The sequence below is a fragment of the Paralichthys olivaceus genome, chromosome 1, assembly GCF_024713975.1.
Source record: "Paralichthys olivaceus isolate ysfri-2021 chromosome 1, ASM2471397v2, whole genome shotgun sequence".
Taxonomy (NCBI): Eukaryota; Metazoa; Chordata; class Actinopteri; order Pleuronectiformes; family Paralichthyidae; genus Paralichthys; species Paralichthys olivaceus.
In genome coordinates this window covers 10,425,330-10,447,727 of record NC_091093.1, presented here as the reverse complement: position 1 = coordinate 10,447,727, position 22,398 = coordinate 10,425,330, and the positions used below count along the sequence as shown (strand labels likewise).

Below are 22,398 nucleotides of genomic sequence, written 5' to 3'. Positions count from 1 at the left end.
GTGGCACAGCCTCACGCAGAATCCAAACCAGTTCATAATGGGACCGTTGAGGTTTTCTAATGGAATTAAATGACTACACAGTGGTGCGAAACCATCACAAGGAAGAGCAAAACACAAAGCACAATGACATGAAACACAAATATAAAGAGAAGTAATCTAATCACTGACACCCATTACAACAAGATACAAGATTCAAACTACAGCAAAGTTGTCCAAAGTGTCTATAAAGACAAAGAAAACAACCACAAATTGATACAAATCATCAACAGAGAAATGTAAAACAACAAAAAAGAGACAAAACAGCTACAACGATACATAAAACAACAACAGTAAAGGGACTTTGGCTAGAAAAAAGAGACACAAGCACAATAAGATGTAAAACAACTAAAAAGAGAAGCAATATCATCACAGACACACAACTACAAAAATGATGTAAAGCGAAAACAAAGGTGTGCAAACAAACTGAAAAGACAAACAAAACAAGGACAAATAGATATAAACAGCTACAGAGATGTAAAGCAGTAACAAAGGGACACAAAATATTTACAAAGAAATGAAAAGCAACGACAAAGAGACACAAACCCAAAGCCTTGCAGCAGAGAAGGAAGGTGTGAGGGAGGGGGCTCCTGAGTGACCAGGGGCTCGTTGTGTAATTTGTCCATGGATGTAGGCCATTCACTGTTACAAATAGCAGCTGTTTCTTAATAGCTAGTCTCGAGTCTGTGCCCCAGTCTGGTTCATTCAAAAGTTTTTAAATTTGCTTTTCTACTGGGACAGTCTCAAAATACCGACTGGAACTTTATGCAATGTTCAGTCATAAGAGTTTTCATCAATGAACCAAGCGGACCCGGGCAGATTATTTGTTTATTTACTCATCTGCAGTATCTCACTGTAAATCAGAATTGAGTATTGCTTTTTATAAGCAGACTGTATATCGTCTGATCTATCCAATTTCTATACTTCACAAGCAATCTACGCTGAGAAATGTGTCGTCTTTTGCATTGCACTGTGTATTAAGTCCATTTGTCCTTGTGCAATTGTTGTCTCAGTGTGCACCCGTGAATCTCTGTAAGTTGTCATTGACTATGCAACAATGTCACAAAGACAAATCCCTGTGCATTTAGTGGCAGTCTATGTCGAGTGCTGTGAGTGAGGACATTACTTTTTTACCATTAATACAAGAGGGCAGGCTCTTTATAGGCATTTTATGAAGCTGATCTTTCAATCATGCTACCTCACAAATAGATTTTTTCATTGTGTCATGATGATTATTAACAGATTACAGACACTAATTTCTGTAATGTTATTGGTTTCCATGCATCCAGGGTTCTTCCTTACCTAAATATGAAATGTGGATTTGAAATCCAAGGACACTGCGGTACATCTACATTTCAGTCTAACTCTAATTTCATGTATACAAAAAACATCTGTCAAACCAGGCCACGGAAATTGAAGCAACAATTTCATCCCGACTTTTTCAGATGCTGATGACATTGTGCTGATGTTACTGCTGGTAATGACAAGCTCAGAGGGGTGTTTATTTCACAGGCACTCAGGACTACAGCTTTGAAAACTCTTCTCTTTGCAAGCTGCCAATAACTTTTATAGACTGTAGTGACTGTATTGTCTTTGCCTGGTCTATAAAAGAAATGCATTAATTCCAGTGTCTTAACAATCAAATAAAGGTAATTCCCAGCAAAGTACAACCTGTCATTACATTTACATTACATTGAAATACATGTGTTTTATATATAGTATACAATACATTTACTGCAGCACAGTTCTACCTTTGACACTGTTTTTCAGCCCAATAATTGCCTTTTATATGATTATTGAATCATACTTATACTGATGAAGCACTGTAATATATATGGTGCTTATCTTCTGCCATGAAATGTTTTTATTTTCCTGAAACCTGCAAAAAATAATCCACAGTAATCTGTGACTGGCCCATAGTGTACAAAGAAATATCAAAGAAATAAAGGAATGGATATACTGTCATGGCTTTGATATTTTCCGGGTAGTATGTATCAGCTTGGTTTATTCACAATGAGGAAGTGATATTGTTGTTTAACCTGGCATTTATAATTTGTAGGAAAATACTGATAAATATAAGTGCCTTTAATGTAGAAGAAAACAACTTACAAAATAAGTCACTTAATCTTTCTCCATTCCTTTTTAAAAGGTGAAAGACGAGGTATAAAAATATTATTTGCAAATAATACTTATTTATGATAAAACTCTCACACTGAAGAGCATCTTTAGGCTAATCTTTAAGTGTGTATGCATATAAGCTGTTCAGGTGAGAACTGAACTGAAAGAAACCAATAAATCCCAGTCAGGCACTTTATGTAGCAATATTAATCTACATAAATCAAAAGCCTGTCACCTCTAATGGAATTAACAACATAATAAAGCATCAGAAAATGTGGAGATTTGTAAACAACATAAACTCCACAGTGGCCACAGCTGACAAACCCAGACAGAAAGCTACGTTGCGAGGTACTGAAGTAGTTGTCAATGGTTGTGTTTAACTATGTCTTGTCCATGTGCAGTAACTTCCTTAAGTAACTGCTGCTTTTCCAACAACCTCACAATGAAGACACCAGGAAGTTCATCACTGCTTAAAAATAGTCCTGGTTTAACAGACAAGCTATATTGTGTTAGTTAGTGAGCAGATTTTGTTTACTTTGGACAAAGCTAGACTTGCTGTTTCCACCAAGTATGAGCGTGGAATTCATCTTGTCATCGAGCTCTCCGCAAGAAGCACGAGTGCATTTCCCAAAAAGATCTACCTACAAATTGAATTCCTATTTGGCAATTTGTCTTCAAAGTAGAAACATAAAGTTTGTTTCATTGCTGCAATGCTTTATAATAGGCTAAATTGCAGTTTTCACATTGATGAGTTGTGAACTTGGGTCTGAAGGTTGTGTCGATGCAGGCGTCACTGACTTTTCCAGTGCTGACTCCCTCCCACCACTTCTTTACACTCATTCTGCTCTCTTTCTAAAGTCCTCTCTCCCGGTGAACCTCAGGTGAAAGCCTGAAGACTCATAGCCAAGATGCTGTCCACATACTGAGACTCAACCCCCGCCACCGCCCCCTGACCTCATCACCTCCCATTTCCAGTCAGCTTCTCTTAACATTCACACTAAAGCATCACACTCCATTCTGCTGAGGCACGGCCTTTGTTAGTTAACTGCAACGTAATTGTCCTGCAACAGCCTCTCAAGTACCGAAGTAAGTGTGTTTCGACTTTCTGTGCACGCAAGCACTTTTCTGTTTGCAGATAAGTGTGTGTGTGTGTGTGTGTGTGTGTGTGTGTGTGTGTGTGTGTGTGTGTGTGTGTGTGTGTGTGTGTGTGTGTGTGCATTATAGTGTATTGTGCTAAACTTTTTAAAACATTTGCAAGATAAAATAACTGGGTCAACTTATCAAAGTGAGGCCATGAAACAATACTAGCTCTAAGTGGCTTTGAAAACAGCTTTGATACATATTACATCAAAAGGAAACACTGCAATGATATAAGAAACCCCAGACACATTATTGCAACTTCCGCCAAAGTTATAAATGACTATCTTTACTTTACAGATAAATGGGAAAATGCCACTATTAAACACAGTAACTTCATGCATATATAGCAATATTTTTAAGAAGTTGTATGAGCTACTGTAACAGATATTGCGCTCAAACAGCCGCAGGCACATTTTAATCCATATCAGAGGAGTCTACGTTGACAGAAAAGTGACATTCGTTTAGTAAAAACAGCCTACAGGAAGGGAAGTGAGGAGAGAGGGTGTGTGTACCCCTTAATGCCACACACTCACACACACACAACACATATATGGTAAATCAACACCACTGAGTGGCACAGCAGTGTTGCAGTTTTCTGTTGGACTCTGCTGCGATTTCAGCGTGCACACCAGCAGTGATTAGCAATCTTATAAACAACCTGCAGCCGCTCTTTGAGCACCAACCATTTATGTGTTGAAGTTTTCTTTTTAGTTCATAACTCGACCTCGCTGACCTCAAGCCTATACCACATGTTTTTCAACAGTTCTGTCAGGAGATGTTGAGTGATATCCCACACTGCCCACACATGATATACATATATACTGATGCACGGTATACAAAGAAAAATGCTGTAATTACATGCAATAGCAGTGGAAGTAAAAGCTGTGTGACTGTACCCAGGGGAGGTCTGCACAGAGAATTCTGAGATTCATTAGCTGCTGGAAAGCAGATGACTCATTGTGGTCTCCCTGACCTCTTATTTGTTTTTCTCTCATTTATTCCCAACCTAGCGTCACTGGAGAACTTAAAGATGGAGCAAGACGCCTGCTTATCATTCAGCAGAACACCAGCAGCAGTACAGATGAAACACCATCCATAAAAAGGGGAAATAGAGATGTAATCCACCTCTTCAAAAATAAAAACGAGCAAAATTTAATTTATCAAAAACATTGTTCGGGCTCCACCAACAATCATTCTTGCATTTTCCCTACAGCGCCGAAGCAAATGAACTGGCAAGAAATTGTGTTTTAAGAGAAAATTATGGCTTGTGAATGAGTGGTTCTTTATCTTGCAGCACCCGTGTGGGGGGAACAGTGCAGCCCTCCCTCAGGCAGAGACTGCGGTTGAGGTTTGAGGCTGCTCTGGTATTACCATATACACTCACAGATTCACACACACAAAAAATACTGTCACACCTCATACTGGCTGTGCCATGAATATCAATGGTTGCTCTCCTTTTGGACTCACTCTACAAAACAGACAGTGAAAAATGTTCATGCATGACTACTTTTCCACCTGGCCCACTCCAAATATCCACTTTAATGGGATAATGAACTCACAATATAAAGGAATTGTGCATGACACCAAGCTGCTATGCACAATGCATGACTTATGTCACTGATTTTGCTCCTTCAAGGGATTATATTTGAGGGAGCTTGCACATGGTTGTGTGTCTGTGACATTCCAACAAGTCACCTTGACAGTGGTGTGAATAATTTTTGTAATAAAAACTGAAATGACATTCACTCTGGACAATAAAACTGCAGTTTTACTGTATGAAATATACTCAGATTAGGTATCTTTTTGCATTATTCTGAAAGTAATTTCGCTGACATGTTTACTACATTCAAAGTCCTTCCTGATTCCAATTCTAGATAGTCCAGTGAGGGACAATCCTCACTCATCACTAATGGGTAAATAAAGCTTCCATCCAGAAATAACAAGAAAATAATTTGAATGAAATGTGTCTCTGGAGTGTGCAGAGATCCGAGAGGGACGTCTTTTCTTCCATGTTGTCCCACTTCACAGACGCAGCTGGAACTGTTCTGACTTGTCTTTTGTCAGAGAGGAGAGCAGTCAGCAGAGGTGCCCTGTGCAACCATCCAGGTGCTGAGTGTGGCGCAGACAAGAAGAGGAACCCTGTCAACCTTTCTGATACGCTTGTCTGTGTTCAAACAAAGAGGATGCTTACACACAGGCATTATTGAAGAGATCATGCAGTACCTGCATTTACTCCTGCCGGGCGGTTTCCGAGTCCTCGCAGCTGTGCGGGGAAACTTTCCCCCAGAGAAATGACAAAAAAGCAAGGAAACAAAAATCACAAAGCCAATAAGCAGCACTGAAGCTAAATTAGCTCTGTCTTTGTGGGAAAGAATGGCCCCAATGTTATTGACAAGGGAGACCCATTGTGTTTTTGATCTCCATTCAGAGCAAAAAAAATATGCAGGATTTTTTTTAGATGGTCTACAAAGACATGATTAAATTGGAAATAAATAAATATTACTAACAAAGCCAAAGCAGCGCCAGATGTTTCTGTTAGTTACTCTCAGAATACCAGTATCCCCAAAGACCGTTCACTCTGACAGACATCAGGGGTGAACACACACACACACACACACACACACACACACACACACACACACACACACACACACACACACACTGACAGAAAGAAAGAGAAAGGGAGGGAGCAGCATGCAAAGAAAACAGCACATAATCCATCAAAGCTGACTTCTCTACTACCTGGTGACCAAACAAGTTCAAGAGGTAGATTGTGACACTTCCCACTGGGGCGACTCCCTGCAATGTATGTGCTTATCACACTGTTTGAATTTTTGAAAAAGGTTCCCCCCTGTTGTTTATTTGTGACAGATAAGACCGTCCCTCTGATAACAGTCAATAACTCAGTGACAGTCGCTCAAATGTCAAATTTGCATCAGTACCAGAGTCAAAGTAAGCTGGTCAACTCAATCACTCATGGGAAATGATGTTTCCATTTTCAATGTTTTTAAGTGTCAATAAAATAACATAAGGTATGAAATAGTACACAATTGCTTCATTTGAACGCAGACAGAGAGAAAGAGAGAGATAGAAAGAAAGATAGATAGATAGATAGATAGATAGATAGATAGATAGATAGATAGATAGATAGATAGATAGATAGATAGATAGATAGATAGACAGACAGACAGATATATAGATATATAGATAGATAAGAGTATGACACTCAAAACATTGACTATTATTTTGAGGCAGTTTTAATCCACTAATAAGCAGAAGCAACAGGACAAACTAATCAGTGTTATTTAATTACATATTGTTACCAGCCAATTAATTCTGACCTCACAGAGGTTAAGCATGTCTGTTTAATGCTGTTCAATAGCAGACATGTAGCTTTTTTGTGATTGTCTACTGATCCCAGAAGATGTGTTTCCTCTTCAGTTCCACTGGAGGATCAAACAATCAGGATCAGTTACAAAACAACTCCTCTGGACGTGTCACAGACTCTTGTGTCTTTGACACTCCAAATAAGGTAGATCATAGTCCGCTGTATGGCAACACATACAGTAGTCCTTATTCATTTTAAATGTGCCACATGCAATCAATAATTGTTACATGATATAATCAAAGCATCAACATACATCAGTATGAGCTGAACAGCCCTTGTATTGATGTTATATTCCCATCTGCACTAATCAGACATTTCTGTTTACAGAAATCACTTTTTGCTCACACATGCTCACTCACATGAATAACAAACTATTAATTGCAAATGCAACATTCCCTTTGTTAAGTAAAGGACAGTAATTGTACACAGTAGACAGAGTGTGGAGAATTTGTAATACAAACATGTTTTGTAAAAAGGAAAAAATATATAGCTTCAACAATGTATTTCACGCTCTCTGAAAGGCAGCTTTGATTCAGCACCACGGACAGTGACACAAGGCAGTTCTGACTGTGGAGGTTTGGAGCTGACATCATTTCAAACTGCAGCGTCTTTATTCTCTCCTTTTTTTTCTTCTTTTTCTATTCACATTGTTCTCATGTAGCAAAAAAAAGAGGAGCACGTTTTAAATAGTGCAACGCTCCAAAGGCTGATAGTGAGTAACATTCCAGCATGCTGCAATCTTTTTAATTATGTCTTTGATCTGAGCACCTGACCGAGCTTTCCTTTTCTTTTTAAGTCACTCATTTAAAGGAAAGCAGCTGAGGTCTATTACTATAGAACATATTTATTCATGAACAAGCTCTGTAGCATAGGGAACTATGTTGGAGAAAAGCATCAGATGTGTAGAGAGTGTGTGACATATATTAAAGGGTGATAGTTCTTAATGGCAGAAGGGTAATCCTTTGAAAGAACTGTGAAAATTCTGTTACATGTTTTCTTTAACTTGTTGGTTTCTCTGTGATAGAGATACTGATTGAATGATCATTGCTAATGCTGACAGGAGTGGATCCAGGGGCAGGGCCAAGGAGGCACTGGCTCTCAGCTGAAATCTGATTGGCCCCTGAAGTGGGCCTGTACTGCCAGTAGTCTGTTTTTTTGGTAAACAAACTTACTAACAATACAAACAATAAATATGACAGTTTCTTTGAAAAAAGTATTTGTATTTTGTTTGAACACAATGAGCTTTAACGATTTACAGTATAGTCAATGATGTGTGGCTTTGCTCAAAGCTACAGAGCTAACAGTAAACTGAATCACTGACTCAGGAATGGATGATGTACATATAATTGGACCCTCTGTATAAAAAGATATAAGATCAACCACCAAATACTAATGATATTAGAAAATAGGATAAAATGGTCAATATCCCTTGAACGTTTGAAGGTCTTCCACACAAATTAAGTTAACAACTACTAGTAGATGTTAGCTGGTGTTAGTGGCCACCAGTAGATGTTAGGGACATGTCTTTAGTTGTGAGCCTTAGCATCATTAAGTGTTTTGGTATTGTAATTAAAGATACAAGCCAAACATTAGGGTACACTGAGGCTAAAGGTAAATCTGACTGGCTACTGGCTTGTATGGCAGTACTATAAAAGCCATGTGGCCCGCTCAGTAGATTGTTACCACTATGCCTTTTTAAACTAAACACTTAATCTTTTGACTCTGTTGCCTGTGATGGCAACAGAGTCAAAAGCTTTCCCTGTGTAGAACATTGGACAAGATGGAGAATATCCCTTGTATGTTCTACTGCGCTATTTAAAATGCCACCAGTTAATGTAAGCAGATGTTAGTGGCCACCAGCAGATGTTAGGGACATGTCTTCAGTTATGTACCTTAGCATCATCAGGTGTTTCAGCCTTTTCAGTCTTGTTTGACAAATGGACAAAAAGTAAAAACCTGAAAAATGAATGGAGAAAGAGGATGCCCATGCCCTTATCTGTAGAGCAGCAGGAACACTGTATGGTTTGATGGTATGAAAAATATGTGAGTGACGAGATCTCAAATTGTATGAACACTAATGGCAAATTTTGAGTCGTTGGACAACTCTCTCATCACCATCATCATCAAATCATAGAATGGGCGGATATATTTTGTAAGAATTATGTTTTATCTGTCCACAGACACATAGAATAAATATCAATTCAAACTGAAACTTGCAGTGGCCCAACACCTTTCTGAGACACTTTTTTCATTATAGCACTTTATTACAATATACATTTTTATATTATTGCAACCAATTCTCAAACATTTTAATGATAATGGTATTGTTACAACTGAACACATTGACAAGTGTGTCATATTTCTGTGTAACCTACGTCAGACAATGTGAACACAGTGCAGTGGAGATGGAGTTTCTATCCTCTCAGGTAGTTAATAGCATTCACCTTTTCCATCCCAGGTGTTAAATAGTTCCTGTTACATGGTTAGAGCGAAAGACCAGCAGGACTCTGGGGACCAGGATTGAGATCCAGTGCTGCAGAGAACATTTCTACAAGTGTCTTTCATAACTCAGGTCCTCAGGATGTACAGCCAATGCTGGTTTCATTTATATACATCTGACAGGGATGTTTTTATTCCCACTCTGCCACATGTATGCATTTTTGTACCTGACAGCATTTAGAAGAAAACTACAGACCAGAATGCTAACTGATCTGTATTTATATAGCCCATTCACAAACATACAGTGCATCTATGTGCAGCACTTTCTTTACCATACATCACTCACACACTGCCAGGTATAGTATCTTGCCCAAAGATACTTCAACATACAGAATGGAGGAGACTGGGATGGAACCACAGACCTCATGGTTAGTGGATGAAACACTCTACCTTCTGTGCCGCAGCCGCCCCTATGTTATAATGACAGGACTTCATTGTGACACTCTACATACAGTACATCATTGTAGAGTATGTAAGAATTTTACCAGTAAATTTGCAATAAATATTTAAATCTAGGGCAGCTGCCTGTGGCTCAGGGGTAAGAGCAGTCTGCGGTTCAATCCCAGTCTTCCCCATTCCACATGCTGTCCTTGGGCAAGATACTGAAGCCTCTCATAGAGAAAAGGGTACTGTATGAATGGGTGAATGTAAAACTGTACTCTAAAGCACTCTGAATGGCCATCATGACTGGAAAAGTGCTTTATAAATACAGATCATTCACCATTAAAGCTACTATTCCATCCCCATTTTGCCTCGTTGCTAAAACAAACCTAAATGACCTCACACAAGTCGGAGCAGATGCTGCATTTGCACCATTTAAATGTCCCGAGCTTTCTCCACTCTACACAAATGTTTGCATTCTTACTCTACCCTGTGGGGCCCTCAGCCATCCTGCTATCACGCGCTCATTATGCAAATGATGGGGTAGGTGGGCTGGGCCTGCTCACCGAGAGTACGACCTGACGTCACGGTGTGGAGTGGCAGGCTGAGTGGAGAGTGTGGAGGGGGGGGGGGGGGGGGGGGGGGGCACTTAAAAAAAGATATGAAAACACAAAGGATATGAGCAAATAAATAAATAAAGCTGATCTCCAAAAAAACAAGAGAGGAGAGAGGAGTAGTAGGGAGGGAGAAGCGGAGGAGGAGTGGAGAAGAGGGGACATATAAGGGAGGGGGTGCAGTGTGCGCTGTGCAGTTATAAGTACAGAGAGAGAGAGAGAGAAAGTGAGAGAGTGAACGAGAGAGAGAGAGAGAGAGAGAGAGAGAGAGAGTGCAGCCCGCCGGCCCATTGAGGAAAGATGGCTACAGTCACTGCAAACGGAGTGCAGCAGGAGAATGGATTCAGCACCACGAACAGCGCCGGCAGGATGAACGGGCTCACCATCGGCCAGAACACTATTCCAATGAAGGACCACGACGCCATCAAGCTTTTCATCGGCCAGATCCCCCGAAACCTGGAGGAAAAAGACCTGAAACCGCTGTTTGAGGAATTCGGAAAGATATACGAACTCACTGTACTGAAAGACAGGTTCACGGGAATGCATAAAGGTTGGTTGTCTTTATTTGGGATATGTCACTTTTATGCTCCTTTAGAAAAAAGAGGGGGATAAACGTCCCAGTTCAGGGGGAGGGCGCAGGAAAAGTGTGTTAATTTGCAGATGTTTGGGACACACACACACACACACACACATGCACAGATATATATGAAGCGTGAGAGGGAGCACACGTGGAGGTGCACTGCTTCCCGAGCTGCAGGCTTGATGGTCCAGCCCGTCCACGTGAATACTACAGCTGAAAACGCCTTTGTGTGTTTACATTGACGATCATGTGGCCGCCGAGCATCCCGGTTTAAAGGGGGGCGGGACAGGCACGGTGGGCTGTTGTGTTATTTCTGCAGCTGCACACATTTCATCACAACTTAAGAGAGAAAGAAACAGCCCCTTCCTGCTCTCCTTCCAGTCCATTTGCTGCTGCACATATAGTCGGAGAGATATAAAATGCTTTCAGGGGAGCGGAAAATGCAAAACCATTATCAGGGCAATCAGCACCGGTGATTAACGTGGTGCTGTAGTGCTGCTTTGACCTTTTCAGCGGGCTAATATGCAGCGTGCACGCTCTCAGACGTCATTAGCGCTGGAAAATACTATGTGCATGGCAGCTGTATTGTAATGCTGCTGCTCCGTGGGCGGGTTGCAGTCAGGAAGTACAAAGCAGGATAGTAGAGGAGGCTGAGATCCAGCATGCATCGCCCCCCCCCCCCCCATGCCACCCCTCAATTCACACACACACACACACACACACACACACACACACACACCCATTGTCTAAAACGTCCGGGGAGCTGTGTTCACTTAGTAATTAGTTAGACAGGCCACTGATAATCAGGAATCGATCATTTCTATAGCTATCATTATAAATGATAGTTGTAATAATGGCTGTCAGAGTGTAGTTATAGGGCTGGAGGATGAACACCAGGTCCAAAATTCCAGCTCTGGTACTTTATACACTACTACGTTCATGTTTTTTTTATCTTCACTACAGAAACTGCTACAACAGATTTATTTAAACAGTAGCATAAATATAATGACTAATTAAAAAAAGACGATTTAATTTAGATGTTTATCTCTTTTCACTTATTACACTAACATTTCTATTAGTGCTTTATCTTATTCTATTATGGGTCTAGTATTATCAAAATGTAATGCCAACCTATTATTATTAATATCATTATTAAATTAACAATAATAATTCGACCTTTATAATATGTTATAGGTAAATTTGAATGAAAATCCAAAATAAGGTCACATTTCCTGTACTATCCGTGTCATTATAACCAAGCTGTCTTGAGCTGCAGGTTTTTTTTTTAATGTTTTATTATCAGTTAAAATACTGTGCTGTATAAAAAATATCTAAATAAATATATCTGCTACTGCTGATCCTGACTTATGGTATTTTGTAGATAGTTAATCTTTATTTTATTTTTTATCATTTTAATCATTTAAAATCACTCACACACTAACAACTTCATATTTGCACACAAGCATTAGTGGTGTTGAATTCACAATCAGCTCACCCCCTCAGTAAAAAATTATGTATTCACATGGCAGGCAAATTATGTATGATTTGTAAGTCAGTGGCTACAGTTCATGATCTCATCGATCAGCACGAGTAAAGCTCTCATGTGGGAGAAAGGAGTGTACGGCTCAGCATCACTTTCCTGTGTGTGCACGCAGCCCTGCAGGTCTCCATGCACCACCTGTTCCTCCAACCATCAGTTGCTGGTGCTCAACACGCTCCTCGTCTTCCCAGCGTTCCTCTTTGGCGCCCGGTGATCGATTAAAACAATATTTCTGATGTTCATGTTGTTTACGCCTGTCCTCAACCATCCCTGAATGTCAACACTCTGGAGGATGGTTGCCTCGGGAAGGATAATCCTGTTCCAAAGCCAGACAGTGTGCTCGCTCAAATCATCCTCCACCAAGGCCACTCTGATGTATGCAGTATGCCCACTTCATCCCGCATGACATTCAAAGTCACTTTGGGAGCACAGGCGTGCACTTTTAATAAGATTTCACAAATGCATTATATGGATGAGTTTTTCTTATTGGCCACTCACCTAAACCATGTTCATGCCTCGTGCCGCGTCCATGCATGATACCTGTAGACTGAGGAAGGGACAAGAGTAAGAAAATGGGATTAGTGTCGTTAACAAAACATAAGTAGGTAGAGTGCAATCATTAGCTGTGTCAGTCAAGGAGAGCAGTTTAAAACATGGACTGAGGGGCCAGTCTGAAACAGAGAAAAGCTTCTGTAGGGGAAGTGAAGGTAAAATTAATCACTTACTTAACTGTGAAAGTTCTTCTAAATAATGCACATTTATTCAAAGTGAATTCTGTTGTAAACAGCTGAGTCTCCCATATGATTAGATTTAGGCTACAACTTTTAAATTAAATTGTAATTTGTGTTTTATACTAAGTCCACTTTACAAAACAAAATATAATAATTACAATGATAACAATTATAGCAAGAAACTGTAAATCATAAACAATTACATTGGGTCTCATCATGCTGGTGAATATTTTCACCCTCTTTTACCATTAAAAGGAATTGTGATGTAAAACCCTACAATGAAATTGTATACTTGTTTTTCCTCAGTAAGTATCTGATTTCTGTATTTGAACTGATGCTTTGAGCTTGATGACGTTCGGCTGTTGTAGCTGCAGAGCTGTGACACGGTTGTGTTGTGGACTGAGGGAATATCTGACAATTCCCATTCGACTTGTGGCTAAACGCAGAACATGATCAGGTTCCCTCGAGTTAAAGGTTCTATATCACAGAGTGTGCTCAGCATGTCGATAACTCGGAAATCAAAGACACTGATCTGCTTCAGCTTTCAGGGATGTCCATTTAATATACAGGTTTATGGAATATAATAATTTTATAAGATTGATAATGGTGATGGAACCACATAGAATCAGCTGTATGAGCTTTGAAGCATCTTTCAGCTCATTGTGTTGGTTTTCAGTTTGATTGTTTTCACTGTCATCACTTCCTGATTACAGAAAGTCATCCGGTGCCGAGCTACAGAGTAGAGCATTAGGGACCAGCTGAGGAATATACTGGAGCATTTAGCAGCTAGAGATTCACACATTTTCAACAGAGCAGAACAACAGAGCTGCTGAAGGGAGAATGAAAATTCAACAGGTGGCCAAAAGCATGACTCCTATTATAATGTATGCTAATTACTATGTGTCTGCTAGATATGTAAATTAACAACCATGTGTCAAATCAAATTATGATGATTGGTAGTGAGGCGTGGACGTTTGAATTTCTCTGGGCTGGTCACACGCCGGGGTCACATGTCGAAGACTCACTATAGAAATCCCTCGTATCAGCGTTGATGCTTCTTTATCTGCAGCTACAGGCCTGTGGGTAGTTTCATTATATCCTGATGTTGCACTGCCTGGATGAATGGTGTTAATCTGCACAGTGTTGTAGCTGTGAAACCATCATCAACAATGTTTAGTCATTTCCTGCGCAACTACAGAAAATAAAGTTGGGTAATAATATTTCGTTCATAGATTATGTATTACATAGTGGTTTAAAAAGTAGTTTATTTTCTGTTCGCTTCACAAAAAATATGTAATGTGCCATTGGATAGTGGTTGGCTATTATGTCAAAGGCCTGGGAGGCATCTAATATTGTAGCATTATCACGCATTCAATTCACTTTTTTATCATAAACAGCAGCACAAACATTTTTCATAGCGGGGCAAGAGAAGAATGCAGAGATGATATAATCAGCTTAGATCGACTATCCCTTAAATAAAAGAAAAATAAAGTTCATAAAGATTTAGTGTGGTGCTGTAAATTTAGTTTGACTACCACGTTCACATGGCTCTTTAAACTGAGTTTGTGGCTGAGAAGGGTTTGATTTGTTCCACACAGATGATGTATATGTCTGCAGGTATCAGTTAGTAAAACATATTAAATGGATGATTTGTTGCATCTTTTTTATACACAGTCCCGTGACAAAGAATCACACCACAATTAAGAGCAGATCAAAGTATGTCATGTTTGCTCACGACTAATTAATGTGGACTGTGCCGCATCAGTCTGAAGAGATTTTTTTCTGCTTTGTGAATTCTTACTTGGGGCGTTTAAGGTGTCTCCTGGGACTTGTCTAAATATCTGGGTAAATTTACATGTTATATTTCTCCTGTATGCATCAAACCGACATCCAGAGAGAACATTATTCTATTTGTTCCTTAAAACGATGATTACGTCCCACCTCGGAGTTGTTCAACACTGTTGCCTTTAATGTGGCTTTGATAGTTTGTGTGTCGTCAGGGAGCCTTAGACTGCGCGTGGGATGACTTGACACTATTGGCGGGCACGACGCTCATCATTGTGTGCTGCAGCCAGGTCGTGCTGTTTAACATCCATCATTTCGGCGAGCACTACATTATCATAATACTTAGCGTCGGTGCCAGAGCGCGTGCATTGTTCAGACATGCTGAATGTTAGCAGGGGGCAAATCTTTTGCTTGAGTCGTGTAATCTATCAATCCGTCTCTGATGCTGAGAGGTGGGACACTGAACCGCAGCACACAGCCAGGAGGAAGAGATACAAAGAGTTTGTTAAATATCTTCATCCATTCTGCTCCCCCTCTGTTGGTCCATGCAGTGTAACTGGCTATAAATAGGCTGACAATTTGACATAAAAACCCCTCACAGGCTCTGACATGTCAAAAGTAAACCTCAGCAGGGCACTAATATCTACTCACAATCGACTCATAGGCTGTAACAACAAATCTTTGAAGGTGTCCTGACGATTTGTAGACAGTTTCTTTGTGAAATTCAATTCTGTTGACTTATAGTAATGACCAGTGAGTTACAGAACCCTGCTTCTGTAGGGTTTTATCCACAGAGTGAGTGTTATAGAGGAAGCGTGGGGCAGTGACTGACAGTTTGTGTAAGTTGAGTGACAGGTGTAGTTTAAGTCTACAGAAGACCTGTTTGATCATTAGAGAGGGGGCTGTGTGTGAAGCAGACAGCTGAACAGCCAACTCCAAGTGGAGATGGATAGAATGACTGAAATAGGCTCTGCAGGTAATAGCGTGGTTAACATGAAGAAACATGAAGCGCTGGATGAATCCTTACATCGTTTTTGTCTCAGTACCCGTGAAGGGGTCAGGCTATAACACTCTGCAGCATCCTGTTGTTTTACATTTTTATTTTAATGTGCCTGAATATTTTTCAGAAATTAATTTGCATCCTTTTCCCAGTTTAATGAACATTCTGGGATCAGACATGTGTGAAGAGAGCAAAGGCGAGCAAGTTGCTCATGATTCATGAATTCACTGCTAATGAATTCAAATTTTATACAAATGTTCTCTAAAGTTATTTCAATTACAGGTAGCTGATGCTTTAAAAAAAGCACAATTTACTTTTAATGCCTGGATGCATGTAATTGTGAGCACATACTAATTTCCATTTTAAAACAAATTGTTAGAAGAAGCGTTAAGGGGGAAAAGTTCTTTAAGTAATTACCCGGAACGTGTCTCGCAAACCCAACAACATATTTCCTGCTTCTGTCTTTGAACCAGCAGGGTTTACTTTTTCATTTTCCTTCAAATATAATTTGCAGAACTTTTTTCCATTGCTAAAATTGTAGTGTGGTAAATTGTCTTTGATTACCAAAGTATTATTTTCACCCCACTTAACCTGCTCATCACAGGACACAAACAGTCCTCCTGTTCAACCCCCACTAGAACTCAGTCTTCATTTCAGAACCTTGTCCACTTTTACCTCCTTTTCTTCTTCTCACATTCAACTCAACCTCCAGAGTTTGTAACATTAGCTTCATTATAAATTTACAATGTGGAAAATTGAAATATTTTCTGAAAATTTTTTCTGAAAATGAATAAATCTTAAGCATTTAGTTTTTTTTTTTTTTCACTACAAATAGTGTGTACTTGACATTACAGTTAAAAGACCTTGCTTTAGATCAGTAAACATCACATTATTTTCCAACTAAAATTATTTTGTTGCAATGTTGTGCACCTGTTAGAAATCATTTGCACTTTATGCTGCTTTACAAGTGGTATGTTCTTGTAATTTTGCATGGTTGCATACTGAGGGGACAACAATGATAATGTGTAATATGAATGTAATCCCATGTCAATTAACCGACCTAAAAATTTAAGATGACAGCACAAACTTTCTACCAGCTGCTACATCCCTGTTCCCTCCTCACATTATATCACTGTGCCTCTTCTCATGTTCTTCAAGCTGAATGCTCATCTGTTCCACAACTCGCTCTCTCAATCACAGACTCCTCTGGGCTTCATGTCCCTAGAGTCCACAGTGTTGGATATGAAGCTTTTTTAAACTCCTGCTAATTTCCCACCACTACAAGTAAGCAGAGGCAGTTGTCTAGCCAGACGTAATATATAAAGGCTACAATGCGAAAAAAATCTGTCATGTAAACTGCCGGTTCTCAACATGCCTGTTTGGAGCGGACTGTTCTCTTGGCCTGTATTAAAGCTCCGGAGATACTTGAGAATTATTTCTTGTCAATAGTGAGTCCTCCTCAAACACTTCTACAATAAACTTTTTTATATTTTGTGTGTTTGACATTGTTTGCATAGCTTTTTATAAACAGAGTGAAGTTAGAAGACTGTGCTCATCCTACCTGGTTTATCTGCAGTGAAGATTTTAGTCAGTGTTTTTCCTAAAATGAAACTGAATTTGCTTTATTACTGTTAAAGTTTGAATGATTTAATGCTGTCTGTTAAATAATCAACCCAAATTTACAACTCAAAAAGGCTCTGTAATAAAGCTCAGTAAAAAAACATTACAGCAACGAAACAAATGTTGCGTTTTACTTTGACGACAACTAGTGATTCCATGAATGTTGTTGCAATGATAGAGATCAGCACTCCTGAATGTGTCAGCCTGATATGGTGAAATAAGTGAAATTATCAAAATGATTCGGCAAGAATCTGGACCTGAGGTTTTTAGCCACTGCTGTAGATTATCAGATGTAGAAGAAGATTTGTTAAATTCGACCCACAGACGCTGCCTCGCCCTGGTTGACTGCTATAGCCAGCTGAATTGTTTATTACATTTTTAGTATTATTGAGTATCATGTTTCTAAATCGTACCAAAAATCAGAACTGCAATCTTTTTGGTAATTCACAATACATGTGTCACGTGTAAAGCCAATAAGATGAACGTTTAGCTCGAAATGCATTCCATATACAGACAGACAGACATGAGACGTTTATGGAATTAGAAGGTAGATAAATGCTTTTTTTCTTGGAGCAACTGGACAACATTTGCAGATACTGCTTCCCTTGTTTCAGATGTGGTTCCATTGGCTTTGAAAGTGTGTCGGGAAAAACCGAGTCAGTGTTGGATCTGTATTTAGGTCAAGTAAAAGTAGCAAAGTACTCCATTAAAAGTAAATGTTCTGCAAAGTATGGCAATTAAAAGTACTCATTATACCGAATGGCTTACATTATATGTGGTTTTATTTTTATATGATTAATATATAAGTGCTACTTAAATGTTGTAGTTGCTCAAGGTGAAACTGATGTTAACTGCTTCATAAACCGCTGGTTTATGGAGAGTTTTTGCATGTAAAATATTAATCATAAAAGTAGTTGGTGGTGTATAGTTTAAAGCTTCATATGGAACAAGTGCCTCAACTGTTCTTAGGCACAGTGCCTTAGAGTGGATGTTGTTCTCTATCACTGAAAGGAGACAAAATAAGTTTTTAGGTGCTCAATTAAAAGACTGAACAGGTTTGCTGATTGTCAGGTTCAAGGTTCTGGTACAGTTGAGAGTTTCAGAGATCCAGTTTCCGCAGTCCTACCTTAACAGGCAGCAGAGCAAGCAGGCATCTGAGTGAAGTGATCAGCAGAGCGTGGCAGATATTTCAGGTATTAGGTTTTAGCAATAACGAGAATAGGCTAAGACAGAGTACGAACTTCAAAGTTCAGGAACAGCTGGAGCGTGTCTACCGGAGACGGTGTCTGACGATCTGGCAGAGTCATGATAGATGAACCGGTTCTTATGCTTCAGGACGTATTGGACAGTGTGGCTCAGGTGTGCAGGTGAATTGGAGGGACAGCAGGAGCCATGACACAGACCAAATGTAGACAAACAACACACAAGAGGGAAGAAGCAGGGGGCAGGAAATAAAAGGAAAAAACCTAGTTGGAGGTGTTTACCCCAGTAACTTTAAGAAATCATACAATTCTTTCAATCCAAATGAGACAGATTGAGAAAGACTGTATCTAAAGATTGACGAAATGAGTGCTCCCCAAAAGTAAAGCCAAAGCATCTCAGCTGCCCTGTACTTATAAATCGCACCTCCACCATGTTTGTGAATTGGACATGAATCCACAAACTGAAAAGTCAAAAGACATGTTAAATACTAATTTTTCCTCAAAGATGGTTTCTGTAATTTTAGCTAGTTCTTATTACACTGATGTATTAAAGTGGAGAAGGGTAAAAAAAACTTAAAAACATGTGATGAAATCTTGCTAAGATATATAAAAAAAACACTGGCAAAGTGGCATGGTGGCAAATGTATATAAAAAAACGTTATAGGGCAGTAGCAGAATGTCAGCTTCTGCTAGAACATGGCCCCCTGGGGCCTTGGTTCATGTCCCACAGTTTTGTAATGTCACAAAGGATGAAGAGTGTCACCCCAGGCCTCCTAACTTTTCTGCTTTGCTGTGTGACACGCTGTTTCATCAGTGTCATTTAGGTGATTTTTCCTCTTGAGTAACTGCCTAGTTGTGGAGGAGGTTGAAGGTTGTCGTGAATGGGAGCTCTCTTGGCCGAGCGCCAGAGTGTGCCGCTGGGTTTCGGGGTTGATGGGTGCTATGTGCTGCACGCCGGGTTTTGTCTGTATGTGTGTGTGTCTCTCTCTCTTCCCATGGGAATCCTTGGCAGCAGGTGTGACATGTAGTAATGGGAAATTATGCTGCATAGTGCAAAACCTCTTCTGAACGGGGTCACCCACTGTCAACGCTGCCAAGCCCGTAACACAGCAACCACTCAGTCTTTAATAAAAGCCGACTTATTTACTGATGCATATTCATTCTGCTTTCCTTAATTTTTCCAACTTAAAGAAAAGTCTCCAGAGATGATACAGTTTCAGCTCATCAACAGAGCTTCATTAATATGTTGGCAGCTAAAACATGTGCATGCTGGTTGACTTTTCTCTCCAGTGTCCTGTTCAACAACTATGAAAGTGATCACTCATTAGACAGAAGTACATATAGCTTTTAGACGATGATAACAAATAGCTTGAGGGAGAAAGCATTTCACTCCTCTGTTTAAACTCCTCCTCCAAGATCACACCACTGTGTTAATGTTCTTCTGTTCTATTTTGCTTGTCATTTTAATAAAATCAAGAGATGAATAGAAAGAATTAGATGACAAATAATAATAATGATATAAACTCTGTGGCAAATACTTTATTTTGACAGGCTAAAGAATGAAGGTATGCACAAGGCCAGTAAATCTAATCTGAAGCTGTATTCATTTTTTGAAAAAAAAGCGTAAGATTTTAATCTAACCAGCCCGTTATTTTCTCAGAGAGTATAGAGCTATTAATGTCAGGGAGCCACATTCCAGCTGTCAGCCCTGTGTATGAATTCCATTGTAATATAATACATGTTTTTGGCAATAGCTTGTAAAACTCCAGTTAGTCTTATATTATGGCCCTGTGTAGATTGGAATAACTTCAGTGAAGTCACAAATCTCTGGGTCCGTTTGGAAGGTTACAATGTGGTTTCTGGAAGACCACTGTAGAAACGCTTCATCTCTGAACAAACAGAGAGAGGGAGAGAGGTGTGAGGCTGCTTCCACATCGAGTTAGAGCCCTTGATTTCATTTGTTACCGTGCAATATTTGAATCCTCAATCATTGATGATGTTTAACGTTTTATTGCTTTTGTATTTTTTTATGTAATCTCTGCTTTTAAACATTTGAATATTCTTTTATTTACATTTTAAGTCTGTTCAGTTTGTTTTAAATGTGTTATATGAATAAACTTTGACTTGACTTAATTTAAAGGAGTTTCATAGATAAGATATTAAACACAGGTCACATTATGTATTCAGCCATGAATTCACTTTATGCAGTCAAAATGGGCTTAAGCTAAAGTGATCTATTTATATCCTTTAAATGGGTTGTACTTTTTTCCTTTATAATCAGTATTTTTACATTTCAGATATTATTCTTGATGCATATTAAATACTAAAATCCTCAGATTACAGTATCATAATGACATTAAAATGACCTTGTATCTTCTGGAACAACCCTAACAACCCTCAGTCACCAGATTTTTTTCGTTCTTTTTTATCATTAATGTTGGTTTGTAGTTGTGTTATAACTATTGTCTGGTTGAATTAGCCTTTGTCTCTCATGTCTCCCTGTAGGATGTGCCTTTCTAACATACTGTGCCAGAGAGTCAGCACTGAAGGCCCAGAGCGCCCTCCATGAACAGAAGACTCTGCCAGGGGTAAGTGCCCCCGATCTGCCCTCTGTCATAGGCTAAAGCCCCCGGGGCAACCAGGGGATCTACATTAACATAGGAGTTATATCACAGTTGCTCTCACACTCACACAAACTGTCGCACACTGAGGCACATGGCGACACAGTTTACATTAAGACACAGATTTGGAAACAGATGGAAAAAGTCACTCACATTTTCTCAGACTCCCTTTCTTATCCTCCTTCTTTTACTCACTCTATAACACAAACACACACACACACACTCTCACACACACACACACACACACAGAAACGAGTGAGTGGCCTATCTCACCTTGCAGTGTCTTATTACACTAATCACCCCGGCGGAGATATTTGATAAGCGCTCCCTCATAGCAGCCAATGCCGTCCTTCCCCTGTCCTCTCACAATATGGCTGCCGCAGACACTAATTGCCTTGAGGAATCCCACTCTCATTATCACATATAATCAAACAGTAAGTATAAACAATCATTTTTACCATGTATGTCACCATCTGGTGTTTTTGTTTTAATTCTCTCCCCCGTTTTTTTCCCCCTCCCTTCTTCTATCATTTGCCGTAAGCGAGCAGGTAACTTTTTCAATTAATATAATAGCCTCTTCAAACAACACAGGTAGCACATATGTAACAGTGGGCTCTTAAGCCCACCCAGGAGGAGACCCTCAATCTGGGATGAGCGTGAGCTTGTAGTGTCTATCTGTACTTGATGTGTGTGAGGGGGGATTCGTCTCCCACATCAGGGGAATTATCGAAGTGTGATTGAATTACCCCTGCGGGTCCCTAAGAAGGAGAAGCTGCTCCAGTGCCTGAGTTCCTTACTGGCCCCCCCACCGTTACTTTTCTTTCACAACGTACCAAGACATCCTCTCAGTTTGGGGCTTTAATCAGAGCCTGAGGTACAGAGAGAAAAAAGGACGGGAGAGATTGGTAGTAGGAGAGGAAAGTCGGGATAGGGAATGGTTTGCAAAGAAAGAAGTGGCAAAGGCAGGTGACGGAGTTGCAGAGCTTCATATTGTTCCTTATTGTTGTGTTAATATGTTGTTTGCACTTCACTGAATGTCAAGCACACTGGCACACTGTGGCGAAAGAGTTCCTGGGAGATCAGGCTCCCTGGCTCGTTACACCTCCCCCAGCTCCATAATGAGATGATTGTCGTGATGGTCCT

At 39.8% G+C, this 22,398-nt stretch overlaps 1 protein-coding gene across 13 annotated transcripts in view; it reads left to right on the top strand.

Annotated features, from left to right (window-relative positions):
* Positions 1-10,356: 10,356 nt before the first annotated feature.
* Positions 10,357-22,398, top strand: part of celf6 (CUGBP Elav-like family member 6) — a 138,355-nt gene continuing 126,313 nt past the window's right edge. For 6 of the 13 annotated variants that reach the window (XM_069517473.1, XM_069517286.1, XM_069517223.1 and 3 more), the window contains exons 1-2: positions 10,359-10,726; positions 21,140-21,222. In XM_069517473.1, the coding sequence (XP_069373574.1) occupies positions 10,477-10,726; positions 21,140-21,222 (333 nt within the window). In that variant the 5' untranslated portion in view covers positions 10,359-10,476. Of the gene's footprint in view, positions 10,727-21,139; positions 21,223-22,398 lie in introns of all 13 variants that reach the window. The other 7 variants (XR_011239640.1, XM_069516981.1, XM_069517128.1 and 4 more) reach the window with 4 other exon arrangements.